The following is a 20844-nucleotide window of genomic DNA, read 5'->3' as shown; positions in this document are numbered from 1 at the left end:
AAATATAGATATACTTTATTTTCTTGCTTTGCTTTTCCAGTTCATTTAATACCAGTGACAAACCCTTACATAGAAATGAATACACTGTAATCATGCATTATTTCAACAGTAAATCCCATCAAATGCGAACATAATTGAAGAGTAAAACCCTTATTCTGCAATTTTGCACATTTCACAATAATACTTTAACCATTAAAATGATGTAAAACATTCGCACTTTTTCTTTACGAACACACTTCAGTCCCATCACCATTCATTTCTCCAGTTAACAAGTAAACATTCAAAGGAAACATAACATTCACTACTCTGATAAGGTTATTAATCCTGTGTTGGCCATACGGCAACACAATAGAAATCAAGGCTTTCTCGGTCGCTGGTTATTCTACGTGGTTATAATTCACATTGTTTCGTCATCATCCGAGTTATCGGACATGGTCATGTTGATTGCATGTTCAGCGTAGTCGAAGGCAGAAAACTTAATGGGGACTTCATTCCACTTGGTGCATTTGCTAATCTTCTTTCCATTTAAATTCACCACAAAGTTTTTCACATCAAGGCAGGGGCACTCGATCCCCTTGTACATCATCATTGAACCCCATCTCTGTAACAGAATGCAACACAACATATAATGAGTATTTTACTCTGCTCAATGCAGGCCTAACCAAGACTAAATAAAGGCTTGCTTTTGTGCCCTTTTGTCCTGTAATCTAAATTTGTGGTGAAACGTGATCTCAAATTAAAGGGCTGCAGTCTTATGTCATATGACAGACTCACATTTGTCTTTGAAGAACTAGCTTTATTGCTTATGACTAAGAGTCATAAATGTCCTACTTTTTTCTAATTATGCTTAAGCATTAGGTATGTGCATATGCTGAACAACTCCTTGTTAATGCAGCAATGCTGTGTTTAGTTATCTACAAGTAAGCAAATGAATTAATTGAACATTCTCAATAAGATTATCTTTTTAAGATTCACAAAAGAATTTCCAAATAATTGAAAAACCTAAACTGAATCTACCTGTCCGCAGTTGTTACATGCAATGAAGCCGTTGGTCTCATAGTCGAGAAGACGCTCCTGAAGAGTAGTATTTTCTCTCTGAATGTAAAGTTTCCTGTAAAAAGATGCAGTAAAATTGATAATAATCACAGCACAACTACATGAGTGGAATACAGTTCGACACATACAAAAGGTTAAGAGCTGAATCGTAAACTGTACCTAAATTGTGGCGTCACATTGACTCTGTGCATGTTTTCGATGATCTGGATGTCGTCGCCCGTGCAGATTGGCTCGCTGCAGCTTCGGCAGCTAAACTTCACATTAGATGGGCTCTCGTTCTTTATGTCCTTCTGCTTCTTCTTCGTCATTCTTACTTTCTCTTCCATTATAGCCTGAATCTGAAACTCAGTGATCTGATGAACAAACAAACAAAAAATGTCTCAAAGCCATGTGGGTTTTCAGTTTAACAACGACTAAAAATTCTGAAGTACACGTACTCTTTTTTCATAGGCTGCCTGATTTAAGGATTTAATTTTCTGAATGGCTTTGTTCATCATTTTCTTGCGGTATTCATTGACGCACTCCTTTTCAGCCACCCCGGAGTTCTTCACCTCGACCAGCGTGTAACTGCTGTCCTCGGCTCTTCCTCTGCCTTGGGCCTGAGAAAGGCAATTGTAAGTGAAGGGTAGGCAACCACGTTTGTTTTACACAGGCTAATATTCCTTCAATTACTGGGTATACCACATTCAATGCTCATTATTCAACTCATTACTGACCTGAATCATAGCAATCTCGTTTGTCACAAGGCCATATCGAATAACGAAATTGCAGGCTGGTATGTCCAAGCCTTCCTCGGCTACTGTGGTAGCAATCAGCAGGTTGACTTGACCGTTGCCAAATTTTTTCAACACATCCTTTTGCTCTGCCTGATTAAAACAGATTTATAAGAGGAGGTTAAGTGTAAGGCGCAAATAATTGTGCAGAAAAATAGAGAGAAATGTAGCACTCACCGAGGTCATTGGTTTAACAACACTCTGGTCTCCTCCTCCAATGACATATGCTGATTTCACTCCAATGTCAGCAAACTTGGGGTTTTCCTGTATCCACTGATTTAGAGCAATGGCGCTGCGTCGTGTTTTGATGAAAACGATCCCTCTGGCTTCATCCCGAGAGCTGAACTCATGCAGAATTTTAGTTCTTAGTTTTGACAGGCTGTCATTTTCATACTCCGGATTCTTTGCTAGAGTCTCCAGCTCCTTCTTGTTGTCTGTTAGACACAGATTACAAAGAACTGAATGACATTTTTCTATCGCTGAAATCAAAGACATGGTATCTTTTTATGAGTTTGGGGGCGATCGTGGCTCAAGAGTTGGCAGTTCGTCTTGTGATCAGAAGGTTGCCGGTTCGAGCCCCGGTTTGGACAGTCTTGGTCGTTGTGTCCTTGGGCAAGACACTTCACCTATTGCCTACTGGTGTTGGCCGATGGCGGAATGGGAGAGTGTATAAATAGTGGTATTGTAAAGTGCTTTGAGGGCTTTTGAAAAGTGCTATATAAATGCAATCCATTATTATTAAATATGAGGGTTTATAACTCTTCTGTGTTTTTCTGGTAAGTATAGCGGTAAGCAGGTTAGCTCATCTTTACAGACCAGGACCAGGACCAGAAATGTGGGAAGGGTTAAAGTCTACCACAAAATTCACAGGTAGACTATAAATTTGTTTAAGTTGTGCCTGGTAGAAATCTGGCTTAATTGGCAAACCATGAAGGTTTGCAAATGACCCTTTTAGGCTAGCTCCAAGGCTATCTCCACATATTCCAGAAGTAAAATTGCTTATTTTATAGGCAGTAATACAGCCAGTACAAAAATAATTTTGGTCTCTACAGCTTCTTTACCCTTGATGATGAAGGACACATTCATTTTTAGATATTGTTCTTAAAGGCTTAAACTTTACTGCATTATTAGGAAATCAGACACCAAAAGTGCAAAGAATCACTAAATGTTTATTGTTTTGATGAGTTCTTGAGCATGAGACAGCCAATTTGAATAATAGCTTACTGTGTATTAATCATAATAAAAGACTGTTCAACAAGTCTGTGTATCAGTTTTTGTGTTTTAAATTGCAGTATTCTTGCACGCACATATTAACTAATATCTGTACAGTCTTTGGATGGATCTTGCTAACCAAGCTTGCATCCATTAGCTGATAGCTTTGTACTTTACGCTGTCGTTCAAATATTATCACATCAGGATCCAAAGTCAAATGACGGCAGCTATGATGCCAAACTCAGTGTTTCAAAATGGTGGACTAATGACCATTGGCTGATGTTGCGTGTCTGTCTTTTATATACAGACCAAATAATTTCTGTCTTTTTTGTTCTGAATGCTGGCAACCACTGCAGACTTCAAAATCCTTTTTGTTTTTCATTTGCATATGTTCATTGGTGGACCTCATTTTCCGTGGACAAGTCTTGTTTAGCTAGATCCCAGTTTCAAATCTATTAGCTAATCTAAGCCAAACAATATCTTACCTCACATTTACCAAAAAAAAAAAAAGATTTTCCAAATCTCAGATTATAAAGTCAACAACTACTTTTCATTTTTAGGCGAATGCTTAGTTTCACAATACCTTTAAACAGATTGAAGAGGAACCTCTCAGTATCTGTGATTTGTATCTTATGCTCCTCCTCCGGGGCAGTTTTTTTCTTCATCTCCTCCTTGTAGTATTTGTTCAGGAAACTGAAGGCGTCTTGCATGCGAATCGTGTTGCTGAGATTCAGGCTCTCGCTGTACTGTCGGAGGTGCTCTGCACAAACTCGTACTTTCTGATTTTCATCTTTTGCAGCTAAAATGGATCGAGACAAGTACTTTTAGACGCTACACACCATGGGAGGTTGAACAAACGATAACTAGTGAAAGATGAGCGTAAAAATCTGTTTTCACCTTGTCGTTCTTTTTGAACAACCCACTGTTCGTAATTCTGAGAGCCGAGGTCACAGGTGGGGGTCAGCTCGGCATGGTTGTGAATGGCGGTCATAATTTTCTTGATTACATCACCAAAGGGATCCTAAAAAGGATATTTAGTTTCACACACATGTAATCCTGCATTAACATCAGCTGGAGTCCCTCATATGAATTAGAGTCAAAGAAAAGCTTAGCACAAAACCATGCCATGTTAAACAGGCATACCTCCCTCCTATCTTCAACAGAAACAATTATTTTTCTTTGCTCCTTTTTGAATTCCTCTTGGCTCCTTGTCATTATTCTGGAAGCGTCCAAGTTTGCACAGATCTGTGAAAAAAATTCAAAAGATTTATGTTGTTAAAATTAATCCCACATCTTGATCTCATGATAGAGCATATTTCTGCTTATTTTCTGCTGCAGTGGAAACTTTATGGCTGACTTGTGTGCATGGTCAGTGTGGAACAGTGGAAAGAACTTGGCTGAATCAACAAGTTTCTCTATGACTGAAGCAGAAAGAACTGGAGCAGGATTTTGATTAAAAAAAGATGTTGTTAACTGTGACATGTGAGTTATTTGGTATGGACACAAAGAAGCGTGACTGATGACTAGTTTTATTTCCCAGACTATCAGGTATATTAATTAGAAGCCTTAAACACTATAGCTAACTTTAAATAATGACTAAATGTGCCAAGAATGAGTAGAGTAATATGCATGCAACACTTTTGTCCACACCGGTGAAGACGGAGAAACAGTATTTACACGCAGTATGTGCTCCTCGGCTTTTTCCATTTTCGTGGCTCCCCCAACTCCTGGAGAGGCAGTCAGGCCCAGGATCTGAGGGAGGGGCACAGGCTCCTTCTGCTCCTTTATGAGCCTTTTGTTCTTGTGTTTCTGCTTCAGGTATCGCATCATTATGTGGTTGTAGACGCCTCCCTTCTGAGTGTGATGACACTCATCTATTATAATGAGTGTCAGGTCTATATGTGCAAAAGAGAAACACATAAATGTTGCTTTTTTTCAAAAATAACATGCACGTGTCCCAATTTCTCACTGCCACATTACTGCCAAGAAACAAAAGTGCTCAAATCTTAAAAGACTGTAATTTTCTCGACCAGCAGAGCTACTTTTATCCCATTTATTTTGCTTGTTATGTAAACAGAGGTGATTTCCCTCACAGATGCCATCTCTCTCCCAAACCTACCCACACAAACCAGTACTTTTCTAGGAACCTTTGACACAGCAGTTTAAGCCACACAATAACATATGTTGGAAAACTGTCTACTTCAAAAAAAAACAAAACAACTTTATATGGTTTGGATTTTACAAAAGTGTAAGCAGGGTGAATTCTAATTATTCCCATGTACTAGTTAAAGCAATGCAATGAAAAATCCTCCCTGGAGGAAAAAGAGAATGGAGAGTGGCAGCTTGATGTATTTTGGGTGATAGAAGCTCTCATGTGAATTTGATGAGCCACACACTGATGGCTTGAACAGACGTGTGGCCTGGAAACCAGGAGGAAAAAAAAGTACACGCTTTCAGGCGTTTCAACAAACAGCATATGTTCCACTGAGGTGGCTATTCCACCTTGGACTTGTGAGTGCCAACAGGAGTAAGCAGCAGAGTCGGAAGACTTTGACAAGATGCTATCAGGGGAGATGCTGCTCTGTCCTTTGGGTGGCTTTCTATTCCAGAAGCTGTCAGAGTTTGAAGCTTAAGCCTGGATAGATTTTAGTTAAAGAGCGTGTTTTTTTAAAAAAGAAATATAAGGATAATGTATTCAATTTTGTGAAATTGTGTTGAAATATCATACCACTTAAGTTCACGCCCTCATCCTCTCCACTGTTAGCCCTCTCTAAGTAGTTTTCCAGAATCTGGGCAGTGCAGATGATGATGTCATTTTTCTTCACGATTTCTGTGAAAGAGATTTTGAGCTGGGAGTCTCCGCTGACTCGCTCCACTTTATATTTGTTCTTGAGAAAGGGCAGGAATTCTGCAGAGTAGTGCTGCTCAACAAGAGGAACCTGTAGGGCATCAGAGCACATGAAACTTTCATGAAGTCAATGCCACAAAAGTCAAGAGATTTAACCGGCAAAACTAGAAAAAGTCTTTACTGTTGTTTTTAGGATCAGAGAGCTCCTGATGATTTAAGTGTTTGTGCCAACATTAGTAAACCAGAACACATAAATATGTGCTAGACTGTTTGGTTAAGGCAGGGTCTCAAATTAGCTGTGCAGTAATTTAGGAACTTCTGTTGATGTTGGTTTTTAGAGCAGAGAGAGTAAAGGCACCGGGTTATTGTTCTGCTCTTTTTCACAAATTAAGAATCAGAAACTGTGATGATTTTCAGTGGTGATCACTATTTCACAATCTGTTTTCAAATGCAACCACATAGTTTTACAGCTGGAAAACCTATAACAGACCACATGAAGTATGTGCTAAAAAATAAAAATGTTCAGGAGTGCTTAATGAGAAATGGGCAGAAGTAGGTTAGCATAATAGTGCAAACCCAGAAGTATTCTATACCAGACAGACATTGTAGTACCTTGTTCACCAAGACAATCACTTTTCTTGGTTTCCCTTCAGCCTTCCTTCTCTCCAGATGTTCTTTGGTAATATAAACTGCAACTCTGGTTTTACCGCTTCCTGTGGGGAGACATACGATGATGTTTTTCCCCTCCAAGGCAGGTCTAGCGACTTCCATCTGATAATCTCGAAGAGTAATTTCTTTTTCTGGGCTTCTGGCAACTTCTAAGGTACTTCCATCTGCAAAGGAGAGCAGAGGTTCAGAATCACAAAATGTCTGTCTGTGTCAGCAACCCACAATTACAGACATGATCAACAGGAAATGCCTGCTTCTCTTTGTTTTTGTTCCTGGGTAAACAGAGAACATACACGTACACTGTACACTACATCCATATCATGTAAGATGACCTAACTTTAAAACACTTCCAATAGTTAAATCACAAACAAAGGCACTGAGTAGAGCATGTAAATCATGTTTCAGTGTTACAAGAAAACATTGTGCACTATAAATGATGTCACTGAGAGGCACTACTTAATGCAAACCATACAACACTAGGACTTAAAAGCAAATGCTTCTCTCTATATAGTGAGTGCTATTTGATATTTCACACCAGTCTACTAATCTAAAGGTTAAAGTGACAATAAAAAGGGAAGGGTTGAGGCAAACCAACATCAAGCACTATGTTTTCTTATATATGTTTTTATAATAATCAGATTACTTAGAGAGAGACATTACAAGTCATTGCTATTTGCCTTATTTCCTCTACAAGTACAATAGACTTACTATGATCTACTTAGACTCCAAGTTGCTGGCAGGCTGTTACTTATTTGCTCTGTCTAGGCAGGGGATAATACATGACTAAGACACCAGGAGCAATATGAATGTACCCCCTACTCTGCTCCCCTTTCCACTCAACTCTAAGTTCTTCTTTCCCCCAGTTAGAGTTTAAACCCCCCAAATCTTCTTTTTTTTTCTCAGTGCAGACAGTTTTTAATGACTTGGTATGCCAGAGGTTACGGTGTTGTTTCAAGCAACTTTATGCAAGCAAATGCAAGTCTGTAATGATGAGAAAAAAGAGCTTTAACGATATTAATAAGTAAACAGTGGTCCATGTGGCCACCTGAACTTCTGAAAGCAGTTCCCATAGAATTATTCAAGAAATAAACATAGGGCTGTTTTCAGATTCATTAGGACTGAGTATGAGCTCTGCTCATTTTAGAAAACATTTAAAAAAAACAATTCTGCAGGAACAATCTTTCATGTAAACTACTCTGTTAAACCCATTTACTCGCAGGCTGCAGACATCTTTGGGGCCTTTCTACTACTGAAATAACCTGACTAAACTGCAAAAGAACTAATCTGATTCAACTCTTTTCTTCCTGCTTCGCTATTCAGGGTAGAGTATTCCAAGCAGAAATGCACTTATCCATCATATAAGCCAAACACTACAGAGCCACATGAATGTAACTTTTCCTTTACATTTCCTTATACTCCAGCATATGGTTTTCATTTGAACTGCTAGCTATGCACTGTCCTCTTTGACCTCTGTGTAGTTCAACATGATGCACACATGGAACTTGTTTATTAGTGTGAAACTGGCAGGACAGAGTTAATGTTTCACTAATGTAACCACATGTTACAGCAACATTTTTCCTTTACCATACTTCATGTTGCCTTTAGGATACTCAGGATACTTTAGGGCAACTACAGCTGCACTGATCTTAGTTTGGTTATTGTGTATGACGTACTGAGGCAAAATAAAATATTTGTAATTACCAAAAACCCCTTTAAATACTTTAATTGCCTTAACAGGGTGAATAAAAGTGAATCCATCCCACCTGGCTGTGAGGGCTCCGAGTTGCTGGGCAGTTCACTGCTTGCATATAAGTCTGAAAGGACATAAATCAAAGTTTAGTTACAGTTAAATTGGTAGTTACAGTGTTAGCTGTAGTTTTAAGTGAGTAGCTACTGTTTTGTGCTGCTCTGTGTTTGCATCAGAGTTAATGATGAAGAGTTAGACTTATTTTGAGTAATTATGAACTAATCATTGCCTTTATACACGCACCGGCCTTTTTGTTAAGTACACCTTGCTAGTACACAGTCGGCCTCCTTTTGTCTTCAGAACTGACATAATTGGATTCAGTAAGATGCTGAAAACATTTCTCTGTGATTTTCCATATTAACATGATGATCATGTGGTTGCTGCAGATTTGTTGGCTGCAAATCCACGATGTGATTGAAATGCCCCACTCCATCACATCCTAAAGGCGCTCTATTGGATTGAGATCTTGTGACTGTGGAAGCCATTTGAGGACGATGAACTCATTGTCACGTTTAAGAAAAAAAATTGAGATGATTTGAGCGTTGTGACATACTACAGTATCCTGCTGGGAGCAACATGGGTACACTGTGGTCAAGAAGGGGTGGGATGGGATGCAGGCTGTGGCATTTAATCGATGCTCATTGGTAGTAAGGGGCCCAAAGGGTGTCAAGAAAATATGCCCCAAACCATTATGCCACCAACACCAGCCTAAACCACTAGTACAGGGCAGGCCATGTGTGAGCCTGTGCAAACTGCAGTCTCAGTTTCCTGAGACTGCAGTTTGCACATCGATGTCATTCCTTATCTTACAGGAATGACATCCGCCATGGTCTTCTGCTGCTGTGGCCCATGTGCTCAACAAGGAGTTACAGTGAGTTGCTGTTGCCTCCTATCAGCAGTCTGGCAAACAAGGTATTTTCTCCCAGAAAATTGCCACTTACTGGATATTTTTTTTTGTCTTTTTCTGGCCATTCTCTGTGAACCCTAGAGATGGTTACATGGGAAATTCCCAGCAGATCAGCAGATTCTGAAATAGTCAGAGCTGTCTGCATGGCAGGACAGAGTTAATGTTCCACTAATGTAACCACATGTTACAACAACATTTTCCTTTACCATGCTTCATATTGCCTTTAGGATACTCAGGATACTTTAGGGCAACTACAGCTGCACTGATCTTAGTTTGGTTATCATGTATGACGTACTGAGGCAAAATAAAATATTTGTAATTACCAAAAACCCCTTTAAATACTTTAATTGCCTTAACAGGGTGAATAAAAGTGAATCCATCCCACCTGGCTGTGAGGGCTCCAAGTTGCTGGGCAGTTCATTGCCTGCATACAAGTCTGAAAGGACATAAACCAAAGTTAAAAAAAAATGGTAGTTACAGTGTTAGCTGTAGTTTTAAGTAAACTGAATTTTGTTTGTATTCCTTCAACCTTTTCCATATTTCCGTATACGCATTGAAAGTTTAAATTTCTAGCAAAGAAATGTTAGATATATGTTAGATTAATAGTAAGAATGACACGTGTGAGTGCACTTCCTCAGCTGTCCTTAATGCTGACATTAAACAGACATGCTCTGTGTGACCTGTGGATTGATCCATAGGCTGTTCGTTCACGGTGATCTCCATGGATTCAGTGCCATCACAACTTTCAGCTGATGTTGGACTCTCCCCTGTAGCTATAGGTTTGTCTTTCATTGATGGTTTCTTATCTGATCCTGAAAAATGAAAAAAAAAGGGAACATTTTATAAATGAGGAGTGACAATTTACCTGGTAACAATCTATAGTACAGTACATCAATATTTGCATAAAGACAGATGTTTACTTTACTTGAGTAGGTAAACAGTAATGGCAAACCAGTCCCTGAGTATTAAGGAATTACCTTACAACTATTAAATCTGACATTTCACTTTACTTAAACAGACAGAGAAATAGAAGGTACTGGTGAAAATACTGAGAAGAAAACAACTGATCAGAAATTAATTATGATGTTTTGTTTTGCTTTGTTAGTAATGGTAAAGTAATTTTGCAGTAAGAAGGAACTACTGAGTAATTACTTAGTGTGATGCATGAGGCAACAGAAAAATAGTAACTAATGGTGAAGTAATTATTAATAAATGAGTAGCTACTGTTTTGTGCGGCTCTCTGTTTGCATCAGAGTTAATGATGAAGAGTTAGACTTATTTTGAGTAATTATGAACTAATCATTGCCTTTATACACGCACCGGCCTTTTTGTTAAGTACACCTTGCTGGTACACAGTCGGCCTCCTTTTGTCTTCAGAACTGACATAATTGGATTCAGTAAGATGCTGAAAACATTTCTCTGTGATTTTCCATATTAACATGATGATCATGTGGTTGCTGCAGATTTGTTGGCTGCAAATCCACGATGTGATTGAAATGCTCCACTCCATCACATCATTAAGGCGCTCTATTGGATTGAGATCTTGTGACTGTGGAAGCCATCTGAGGACGATGAACTCATTGTCATGTTTAAGAGAAAAAATTGAGATGATTTGAGCGTTGTGACATACTACAGTATCCTGCTGGGAGCAACATGGGTACACTGTGGTCAAGAAGGGGTGGGATGGGATGCAGGCTGTGGCATTTAATCGATGCTCGTTGGTAGTAAGGGGCCCAAAGGGTGTCAAGAAAATATGCCCCAAACCATTATGCCACCAACACCAGCCTAAACCACTGGTACAGGGCAGGCCATGTGTGAGCCTGTGCAAACTGCAGTCTCAGTTTCCTGTTCTTATCTCACAGGAACGGCATCCACAATGGTCTTCTGCTGCTGTGGCCCATGTGCTCAACAAGGAGCTACAGTGAGTTGCTGTTGCCACCTATCAGCAGTCTGGCAAACAAAGTATTTTCTCCCAGAAAGCTGCCACTTACTGGATATTCTTTTGTCTTTTTCTGGCCATTCTCTGTGAACCCTAGAGATGGTTGTATGGGAAATTCCCAGCAGATCAGCAGACTGTGAAATAGTCAGACCTGTCTGTCTGGCACTAACAGCTATAACACACTCAAAGCTATTGAGATTACTTTCCTCATTCTGATGCTCGTTTTGAAGCAGGTTATATTAACCATGTCATGAGCTGCTGCCATGTGACCAGCCAGCGTGATATTTGCATTAATGGGGAGTTAAACAGGTATACCTAATAAAGTGGCCAGTGAGCGTATATACTAATGCCTTCTAGAATGTTTTAAGTTAATGATGATTATCTTTTTCCATGAATATGGTTATTCCAGGATTATTTGAGGTTATTTGGATGACTGTTTAGTAAAATAATAACTTGTTATTTTCCTTTGTTACACTAGTCTACACCAAGAACATGGCTTTAAATGTAATAAAGACTATAACTAAAACTCTTAATCATAATTAATCATCCCAATTTTAATTTGTGAGATTGTTGCAAAGCAATGATCACAGTATATTTACTAATGCAGTTGGATTAAAGATACTGAATTCCCTCTGTAGTTGTAATTACTTATGTGCACATGTTTTATAGAATCTGTCTATATCTCACCGCTGACACTTCTGTGTCCCAAATTTCCCTGATAGTATTTGGTGTGTTGGGTGTGTGTCTTCCAGCATAGTTCAGTTACCTTCGTTGCCAGTCAACTCATTATAGAGCACATGGTGTTCAGTGTCTTTAAGAACTTGAAGAAATGTTGAATACCATCCTGGTGGACATTTGATAATTCTTCTTAAAAGTTCCCTTGCGCCACTCCTGCGTCCCCTGTTGCCTATTTCAGCCGTAATCTAGATGATAAGTGTAATGAATAAAGTCAGTTTGCTAAGCAATCAGAGAAAGGCATTGCCACCAAAAGAATGAGCGGCCTACATTTGTCTGCCATCTAGTGGTCAAAGACAGAAAATACATGTTTTGGGAAACAGTTGGAAGAAAAGGTAAATACTGAAGCTATACTGATACTTTTGAGGTTTTTCACACCAGTGAAATTAGTGTAAATACACACAGTGAACCTTTGACACTTGAATATTTTCTCTCTTACCACCAAAGCTCATGTGCTAAGCAGCATGCAGATAAAGCAGCAGAAGTTTTGAAAGGTTGGTTGCACTATAATGTACTTACTCTGTCGCGCTCATCTATGGTGAGCAGTCTTTTACTGAAGCAGTGTTCACACACTTCTTCTGTAGCCATGTCTGCAAGGCTGGGAATAAGTAAGTGAATAAGTCGGACACAGTTTTCATTCTCTGCCTCAGCTTCGGGAGTTGGGAGATTTAACTGCATATAGTCAGCTGCGAATTTACAGCCCCCGTTATTCAGTGCGTCAACGAACGCAGTGAACCATCCGGGAGTATGTGGCTTCTGAACTACTGCGTTAATAAGGGAGTCCGCAGCCGAAATATCACCATCGTTTCTGGCCTTCTGTCTGATCCGTTCCTTTTGCTCGTTTTCGATAAAGTCTATAAGATCCAGGACCCGATCCACCACAATAAGCTCCTTCAGCCTCGGCCTCAAGCAGTCGATCAGGCACTCGCGCATTTCGTCCGTTTCAGACTCCATCGGTACTCACTTAACCGATAACAGATCACTAAACTGGCTCCTGCGTTGCCTAAAACTACATTCACAGCAAACGCGCTGATTCACGGTGCCTTTATCGAGGAAAATGGAGCTCTTTCACTTTCGTTTCTCCCAAACAGTCAACATTTAAAACGGCCACTGGGTGTCACTAACGGACCACAGTGGTTCCATTAGATCAGAAAGTGACCTAAATTGACTTTTTGTAAATCGTTTATCGTACACAGTATTATTGTAACATTATTGTAATGAACTTTCTGCATTGGCGACCATAGCAACACCTTTCTAGTGCTATTGCCTGGTAGGCCAAAATCTGACCTTATATAATTCAAACTTTGAAGCACAGAGACCAGAAAAGAAAGGAAAAACGAATATTTCAAAAGCGAAAACTTCCAAGCAACTCATCTCTACGTCACGAGTTATTTTGGTCCATCACTGGTTTCTTTTCTCCACCCTCTAACTCTGTTATTGATCTTTAATGTAGCATAGAGCCAGCCAGCCAGTTGTGCCAAAACGTGATCGTCTTGTTTGCCTATACTATGAAATATATGTCAAAAATATCGATATCAAGTTTTTTTTAAGGCAGAGAGAATATTTCTGTCACGAGGTAGAAGCTACAATCAGTTTTTGGCGAAACAACGTTTATATATCATTTATTTATCAATGTAAAACGCTCACTGACGTTAAAAAAAATGCATTTTTAAAAAGAGACAAGGGGGTTACAGAAATTTCAACAAACATAACACAGTTACATTTAAATAATATTTCTATAAAGATATTTTAAGTGGTCAAAACGAGTAGATGGATTACAATGTAGTATGCAAAAAAGCGCAGAAGTCTCCTAGGCAATATTCTTCAGGAATAGTTTTCCAGGCTTCATGAAGGACATTCACAACATTGATTCTTTGGATATTGGCCGCCTTTTGTTCTGTTCTCTGTCAAGATGATCGCACATTGCTTCAATAACGTTGAGGTCCGGGCTCTGAGGAAGCCAATCAATAACTGATAGTGTTCCATTATGGGTTTTTTCTACGCAGGTATGTTATTACTTTACTGGCTGTGTGTTGTGATGTTGAAAAATGAAGCCAACTAGATGTTTTCCAGATGATATTGCCTGGTAGGTCAAAATCTGACCTTACTTTTCTGTCTTCAAATTACATTAATTTTGACAAGATTTCCACCACTGGGTGAGGTGAAGGCCCAAGTCTTTGGGTCTTATACAGGTGGGTGTTGACACTCACTATTATACATATTGGGAATGATTTGTACCTAAACCAGTTGCCAAAAACCTCTGGTCCTGTTCTAATTTACCATACCTTTATCCTTTTCCTCTTCATAAAGAATAGCTTCTTGGCAGCCACCCATCTGATTCATGTCCTGTGTCAGATCTTTGCTTTTTTTCTTATTTACTTTCAAAAACTCACCCATCAAATGCTCATCGTTCGTATGCTGTAGATAGTTTTTAGGCCTGGCTTCTTCTTTTATCCTCCACTTGTCAAGTTTCTTAAGATTTTTTTTAAGAAGACACCAAACATCATGCAAAGGTGTGTCAAGTTTTCAGCTTTTAGCTCTGTACAAATCACTTTCTTGGTGCTAAAACACTACTTTATGCCAAAGTGTCTTATATAACTGTGTGTTATTGTACTTGATTGATTCAGAGGTCAGTGTTAAGTGACACACACACACACACACACACACACACACACACACACACACACACACACACACACACACACACACACCAAAAACAAAACAAAACACATTCCTGTGAAAATGGTCAGCTACAAGGACTGAACTGAAAATGAATGAAAAAGCAGTCAATGTCCAAACTACTGGTCAAGATTGTGTTTTTTAAAAAAGGAAAGTCATGGCTCCTGAGAGCAACAATATAAAGAAATGCGTTGTAAGTTTGGCAGATGCTCATTAAAAACAAAAAACTGCAACAAAGTATTTGACATACTGTGAAATAATCAAACATTTCATAATTCATAGTATATGTTCTACTTTCAGTTATGTACACAGCAACTGTAAACACATATATGGACTAAATAACAGAAAGCCAGCGACACAACTCCAACTGTGCGTTTTTATTTATTGCTCCCACAGTTTCAAAACTAACATATGGACTACTGTATGTTCTATAGAATACTCAATGTAATTTATTCAGTAAAAAAAAACAAACAAAAAAAAAATTCTGGCAATGGGATGTATTTATTTCCTACAAATGTCTAACAACAACAATTTCCATTGCCAACAGAAAAAAGAAAACTGTACAGGGACTATATAATTCATTATGTATGGTTATTTATACATAAAGATGCTGTCTTAGCATTTGGATTTGTCATATAGGCACAAGATACTCTCTGGGGTCTGTTTATGCACAAGTACTATGTGTCCTTGTGTCCCGCAGTGCCCCTTCCTCTTCTCCCCCCAACACCTCATCCGAGTAAAGTATGCTGACATCATTTTATATTGTAATGTGCTACTTTGGGCTGACAGGCAGTGCAAAACGGTAAGTATATAGAGACTCAAAAAAAATGCATGCTTTGTAGGGCCATATGAAAATAAATAAATAACTACAAAACTAATAAGAATTCCCCATAGGCTGCAATAGTATATGTTATATTTCATAGGTAAGTTTTCCAAAACCCTTTAAATCTCAAACCATGATGCACTAATTTAAGTGGCCACTTTCACATTTTTCCCATACAACATAATGTTGACTTAAAAGGAACTCCGATTATTTCAGCTCGTGTGATCTCATATACTAAACCACGGTGTTAAAAAAACACATGACATAGTTCCCCATTTAGCCAACCAAAACAGGAAAAACATGCTGATGGCTGTAAGCAACAACTACAATCAAATGCCACATGGCCCATAAGTGTTCTTTTGTTCTCCAACAAAGACTGATGGAGCTTATCAGACACTTTGGATGCAGGTGGCTGGCAGATGTGCGCGAGCTGGTCGTTATGGACCATGTTTACACGTGTGACTATTAAACTGGCTTGGGTAACGAAAAGAAAGGGGGACTGTATTATTTCACCGTCGACTTGAAAAAAGTTGAACAAAATACGCGCTGTAATATCTAGATATTAAGACCAAGACTGTTCCAACAATGTGTCACTTTTTAATTCACAAAAATGAAAGCATCTACCTTTTTTAAATAACACATTCAAATTGCTGTTAATCTTAATATAATCAGGTATACACGTCTTCATAGTCAGAGTTCCTTTAACACTTTTGAATAATTATATTGTAAGAGAAAAATGAGAAAGTAAGTTATAAGACACAAAACATTTGATATGATTTTTTTTCTATTTCTTTTCTAAATGTAGAAATGTCTATATCATTCTTCTCCAAACGGCGAAAAAAAATCTCAAATCTGCATGTTATATTTTTCCAGATAAGTACGTATAGTGTATTTTGTTGGCTTAACATTGTACACCAAGTGCACATTAGTCATTGCAGTAATAAAGCACATTGTTTATAGAAGAAAACCATAGTCTTTTTTTTTGGTACTGTACAGTATATTGCAGTGCAATTGTCCATAACCCCTGAGTCACACTTCAGAGAAGACAGGCATACAACATACATCAGAAAACTCTTATTTGTAATAATGCTGTATTACACTAATGGCTACAGAAGACTTATATTTCTTTCATATACAGACTCATTACTCCTAAAGCCTGGAATGTTTTTATGTGCCCACACAGACTTTACACTCTAAACGGGCTCTAACATTAATGACCAGGCTCATCCGTGACTGTTGCCTCATTTAAGATAATCTCCACTGTCCTCAGTGCCCCAGCGTCAGGTGCTAGGAACTGAATTCTGCAAATGGAGAAAGAAAAGCTGTGCCGTCATTTTTCTGTTGTGAAAAAGCCACCTCCTCACGTTTCCGGTGCTCACATGTTTTGATAGCAGTGCAGGTACCTAAGACTCGCTCGCTTTGTTTCCAAGTCTCAGGTTGGACAGGTTAACTGCCTAAACAAACATGTCTGTATTCAGCTGCTGCCAGCCAGCCTTGGTAACAGTAATGGGTTGGCTCCTTTCAGCGTTCACAATATTCTAGTTGAGGCTTTCATGTGTTCTTGTCTGCTGCTCTGAAGTATAGCAAGCAAGAATGATCACTTGCATTGAACTTTGGCAGAGAGTAATACAGTTGCGGCTCTCTGTTGACACCCAGCGTCTGGAGAGATAACCTTTCCCTCTTCAGACTACAGGCATGAAAGGATTGAAAAAAGGCTCGATGGGGTTGTTGGCAAATTCTTGTGTAAAGACTTTTAATTTGCTTGGCAGTGTGTGTTAGTCCTGGCTTTCTACAGCCTCCGCTCTCTGTGGATTCTGCACTTGAGTACTGGTAGTATGTTAGTTAGCTTAAAACTAGCACCTTATCCACCAGATGACCCACTTTTGTCACTTTTAAATGACTCACACCTATTGCTCATAAGATGTTATGAAATGCTAGTACAGTAAGTAGTCGTGGTGCCACCATCACCTTCAACTTGTTTTTTGAGAGTATGTTTTTTCCACAAGTTCCTCTATTTTTTGTATCTTTCTTAATACTTTCCACAAATGTTCATCATCCACAGACCCCTCACTGAGGAACAGCTGGCTGCTGTTATGCACCGCACCTCCCGGTGTTTTTGGCAATTCTGCTGCAGAACCTGGTGAGATATTGTATCCACTGTGGGGAGGTGGAGATGCCAGTCTTTACCTGGTTTTGCAGCTACCAGCAGGAGGAACCCTATTTGTCTGATGACTGGAGCGTTAGTCACTGGGACCTGTCTACTGTGAGGTAGGTCAGTCGGCTCTTCTTGCTTACACTTGGAGCTAGTGTCACTATCCACACCTTCGATTTTACCCAAGCCACATAGCCCATGCTAGTGTGACCAACTGTGTGGGAACATAAAATGCTGCAATAGTGTGTCTGCAAAAAACACAAAGTCCGTTAACTAGAAAAGCATTTGCAAAACAGAAAATTGGTTGTGTATTTCTATCACAACCTAGAGGAAACCAGCATTCTTGCAGAGTAAGAAGAATTTAATTAAAAATGCTGAAATGCTGTCCTCATGGGTTAAATAGGTGCATCAAGATTAAGTGAGCATCACCATGTAAATTTAAAGAGCAAAATGAATGAGGATGATGATGATTATGGATTCAATCCTGTTTTGACAGAACTACTGTTAAAATATGTAACTATTGTTACATATTATACTGGCAGCTGCAGGAATAGTTTCTTAATTCCGTGTCAACCACGTAAAACAGTGTTTTGTCTTCATGCACAATGTAAGAACATCTCATTTCTAATACCAAGCCACAGATGACTGTGCCAGCATGCTGATAAAAGAAACTGCTACTTAGTAATTACAGCATTACAACCTCAATATTAGAATACCGTGCTGCAGAAAAGATTTATGGCCTTGGAGACTCTTGGTCTGAGGCAGGTTTATGGAGTCCAGTGGCATTGAGGTTGGAGTCTGAAGGTGACATGGAAGAAGAGGAAGCAGGGTTTTCAGGTGGAAGAAGGATCAGTGCTGACTGTTGATGCCCTGTGGATGGTTGTTGATGCTGTTGTGCCTCTGTATGTCTCTGCACAAGAAATTCTTTAAGGCTGTCCTCAGTGGGTGCATTCACACTGGCAAAGCTCAACACAGAGTCTTTAGATTCCTGAATGGTGCTCCCTAGTTTTTGGTTGGGGGCCTAAAAAAACAGTTTTTGACAATAATAAGATCTTAGTTGCCTGTGCTGGGGTAAATAATCTCATTATATATATACATTTAATATCCTGTTTCAGATGTGAAATTATATTTACCCTTAAAACACAACTGTATTTGTAGAAAGACAAACAAACCAACACGTTTTTAGATGAGACATTTAGTTTAACAGTATGAAAAAGTGAAGGGAAAGGTCTCAATGTGTACATATGTGGAAAATAAATGCTCTATGTAAAATTATGTCTACCAACTAAAGTGATGGCATCCTTACTTGAGTTCCTGCAGAGCTAAAGAAATGGCTTGCATTCAGAGCAGCCGGCTGAACCTTCACTGCAGATCTGTGATAGTCTGGATTAGCAGTCACAGTGCTGTAGGCAGGCGGTCCCAGAGTTGGTTGCCTCTGCAGCAGCTGCAGGATGGCCTGCATATCAGATAACAGCTGAGATTCTAGCCTAAAAAAAAAGGAGTGATGAGCAAAAACAGACAGATATACTGTATAATATTAGCAAAAGATAAGTAAGAAAAGAAAGAGTATTTACGTAACTCGGACAGTGTGAACCTAACTGTGCTTGACAATGCTTGAAAGCACACTCAGATGTGCTTCACTGAGCACTAGATGGAGCCGTTGCTCTGAACAAAATTAAGAGACGGCAATGGTGTGGAAACATTTTGTCAAAGCAATAGATGAAAGACATTGCCCCTGCTAGGAGCGATAATGAGCTTTGTGTGGGACATGTGAATTCTGCATTTACTGTGCAAATAACTATTATACTCATCTGGTAAATCTAATTAAGTCTAGATTTGATCAAAGTTCTATATTTAGGACTTAAGGCAAAAAAAAAAAAACAACCCAAACCCAACGTGTATTCCATCTAATGCACAAAGACACTGTCCAGCTTTTTGTTTTCCTCGTTTAATATGTTGTGGCTCATGAGACACTAAGTAAAAGCAGCCGCACAGTATTTTTCAGCGTACCAAACAATATTTTTCTTGGCTATTTACATAGATGTGTGAATGAGAAAAGCCACACCAACATTTTTTTCCTGCCACATATGCTTTCAGACTAGTCAAAGCCACAAAAACACCAAAATGACAGAGAAGTGCTGCTCATCCTGCAGCCAGCCAGCATTAAAAAAACAAGGTCAGGTAAAGTGCAGTGGATAAAATGCCTTATTTGTGCTTAATAAAATGAGCTTGCCCAGTATTTTAGGCACCCTGATGCGATCTTTCGTTCTCTGTGATAATTCCAGCTAAAAATACCATCTGCTGTTCACTTGCGTGTCCGTTTCAGGTGGCTGCTGACTGCAGGTGTGATTCTGAAACTACTGCCAAAGATGTGTGTCTTCATTCCAGGAATGACAAAAATACAATCTATTCATTTTAGGGAAAGTAAAGTACAACGTAGCTGCTAGAAATCAATCTCACCATTTTGTTTCTATCATTATAAATTGTTTCAGGCACATTTTTTTCTGAGCGCTGCTTTGCCATATAAAGACTTTTGTACCAGGTCATTCTCAAGTTTGATTTGCGCCGGTCCTACAATGTTGCATCCTGCTTCCATTAGATCCAACCTCCCACTCCAAGTCCGACAACGGCTTCTGCCAGCTAGTTGCCGTCCTCCACCTACTCCTTCACATTTGGTGTAGCCTACTTTTAGCAGTGTGGGAGGTGACATCTTAAAACAATAAAGCACTGCCTTATCATTTACTGAAATTAATAATAGCATTTATCTGAAAATGCAATGGTAAATAAGAATAGTGACAAATATACCTATGCTGTCGCCACAGAACATACCAGAAAATGCTCTAGAGAAGTCCAGTTGCAAAAGGCTACCCGAATATTTTTGTGCACAGTGAAAATCCATCATACATTCAATATCCGCTCAAATTAGACAATATAATTGATAGATAAATCCATTATTTATGTTTTTTAAGAACTACTATTAATGTTATATATGTAGACTTGAAGACAGTAGAAAAAATAACCACCAGTTGAACAAACAGACAAATACATAACCACATAATGCCTCTAGATAAGGCTGCTTCTCTCCCAAATCAGTTTTACAGAATATTTTGGAAAAAAGGAAAAGGCTCAATTTAAAGCCACCATGAGTCACAAGTGAAAATTTGTGACTTTTATGGCGCGCTCGGTTGCTGTAATGTCAGACGTTACATCAGCAGTAGCTATGGTTTACAAATGAGATTTAGATGTTGAATGGAGAAAGTGAGGGGAACAGAGAGGAGCCTTTACCCTGCACTTAAAACTGGAA

At 39.0% G+C, this 20844-nt stretch overlaps 2 protein-coding genes across 8 annotated transcripts in view; both read right to left on the bottom strand.

Annotated features, from left to right (window-relative positions):
* Window positions 1-2: 2 nt before the first annotated feature.
* ifih1 (interferon induced with helicase C domain 1) lies at window positions 3-12974 on the bottom strand. Of its 7 annotated transcripts, none has more exons than XM_085135044.1 (17): window positions 12406-12974; window positions 11918-12074; window positions 9893-10024; window positions 9598-9648; window positions 8322-8372; window positions 6502-6722; window positions 5770-5980; window positions 4692-4936; window positions 4185-4286; window positions 3939-4062; window positions 3625-3840; window positions 2007-2263; window positions 1773-1922; window positions 1494-1655; window positions 1216-1409; window positions 1018-1111; window positions 3-601 (listed from the first exon to the last, which is right to left on the bottom strand). In XM_085135044.1, the coding sequence occupies exons 1-17, from the start codon at window positions 12838-12840 to the stop codon at window positions 398-400; spliced, it is 3006 nt and encodes a 1001-aa protein (XP_084991170.1). In that variant the 5' UTR covers window positions 12841-12974; the 3' UTR covers window positions 3-397. The 7 variants fall into 7 exon arrangements, with proteins under 7 accessions (XP_084991170.1, XP_084991171.1, XP_084991172.1 ...); XM_085135045.1 differs by having other exon boundaries at window positions 4719-4936; XM_085135046.1 differs by lacking the exon at window positions 8322-8372.
* A 685-nt stretch (window positions 12975-13659) lies between these two features.
* The window catches only part of kcnh7b (potassium channel, voltage gated eag related subfamily H, member 7b), a 46383-nt gene continuing 39198 nt past the window's right edge, over window positions 13660-20844 (bottom strand). Inside the window, exons 14-15 of the mRNA XM_085135054.1 lie at window positions 18847-19027; window positions 13660-18561 (exon numbers count right to left, since the gene is read on the bottom strand). Of these exons, the coding sequence (XP_084991180.1) occupies window positions 18274-18561; window positions 18847-19027 (469 nt within the window). The 3' untranslated portion in view covers window positions 13660-18273. The remainder of the gene's footprint in view (window positions 18562-18846; window positions 19028-20844) is intronic.

Source organism: Neolamprologus multifasciatus, chromosome 16 (assembly GCF_963576455.1).
Source record: "Neolamprologus multifasciatus chromosome 16, fNeoMul1.2, whole genome shotgun sequence".
In the NCBI taxonomy this organism is placed as follows: Eukaryota; Metazoa; Chordata; class Actinopteri; order Cichliformes; family Cichlidae; genus Neolamprologus; species Neolamprologus multifasciatus.
Note: the sequence above shows the minus strand (reverse complement) of the source record. Positions and strands in the feature narration are given on the sequence as shown.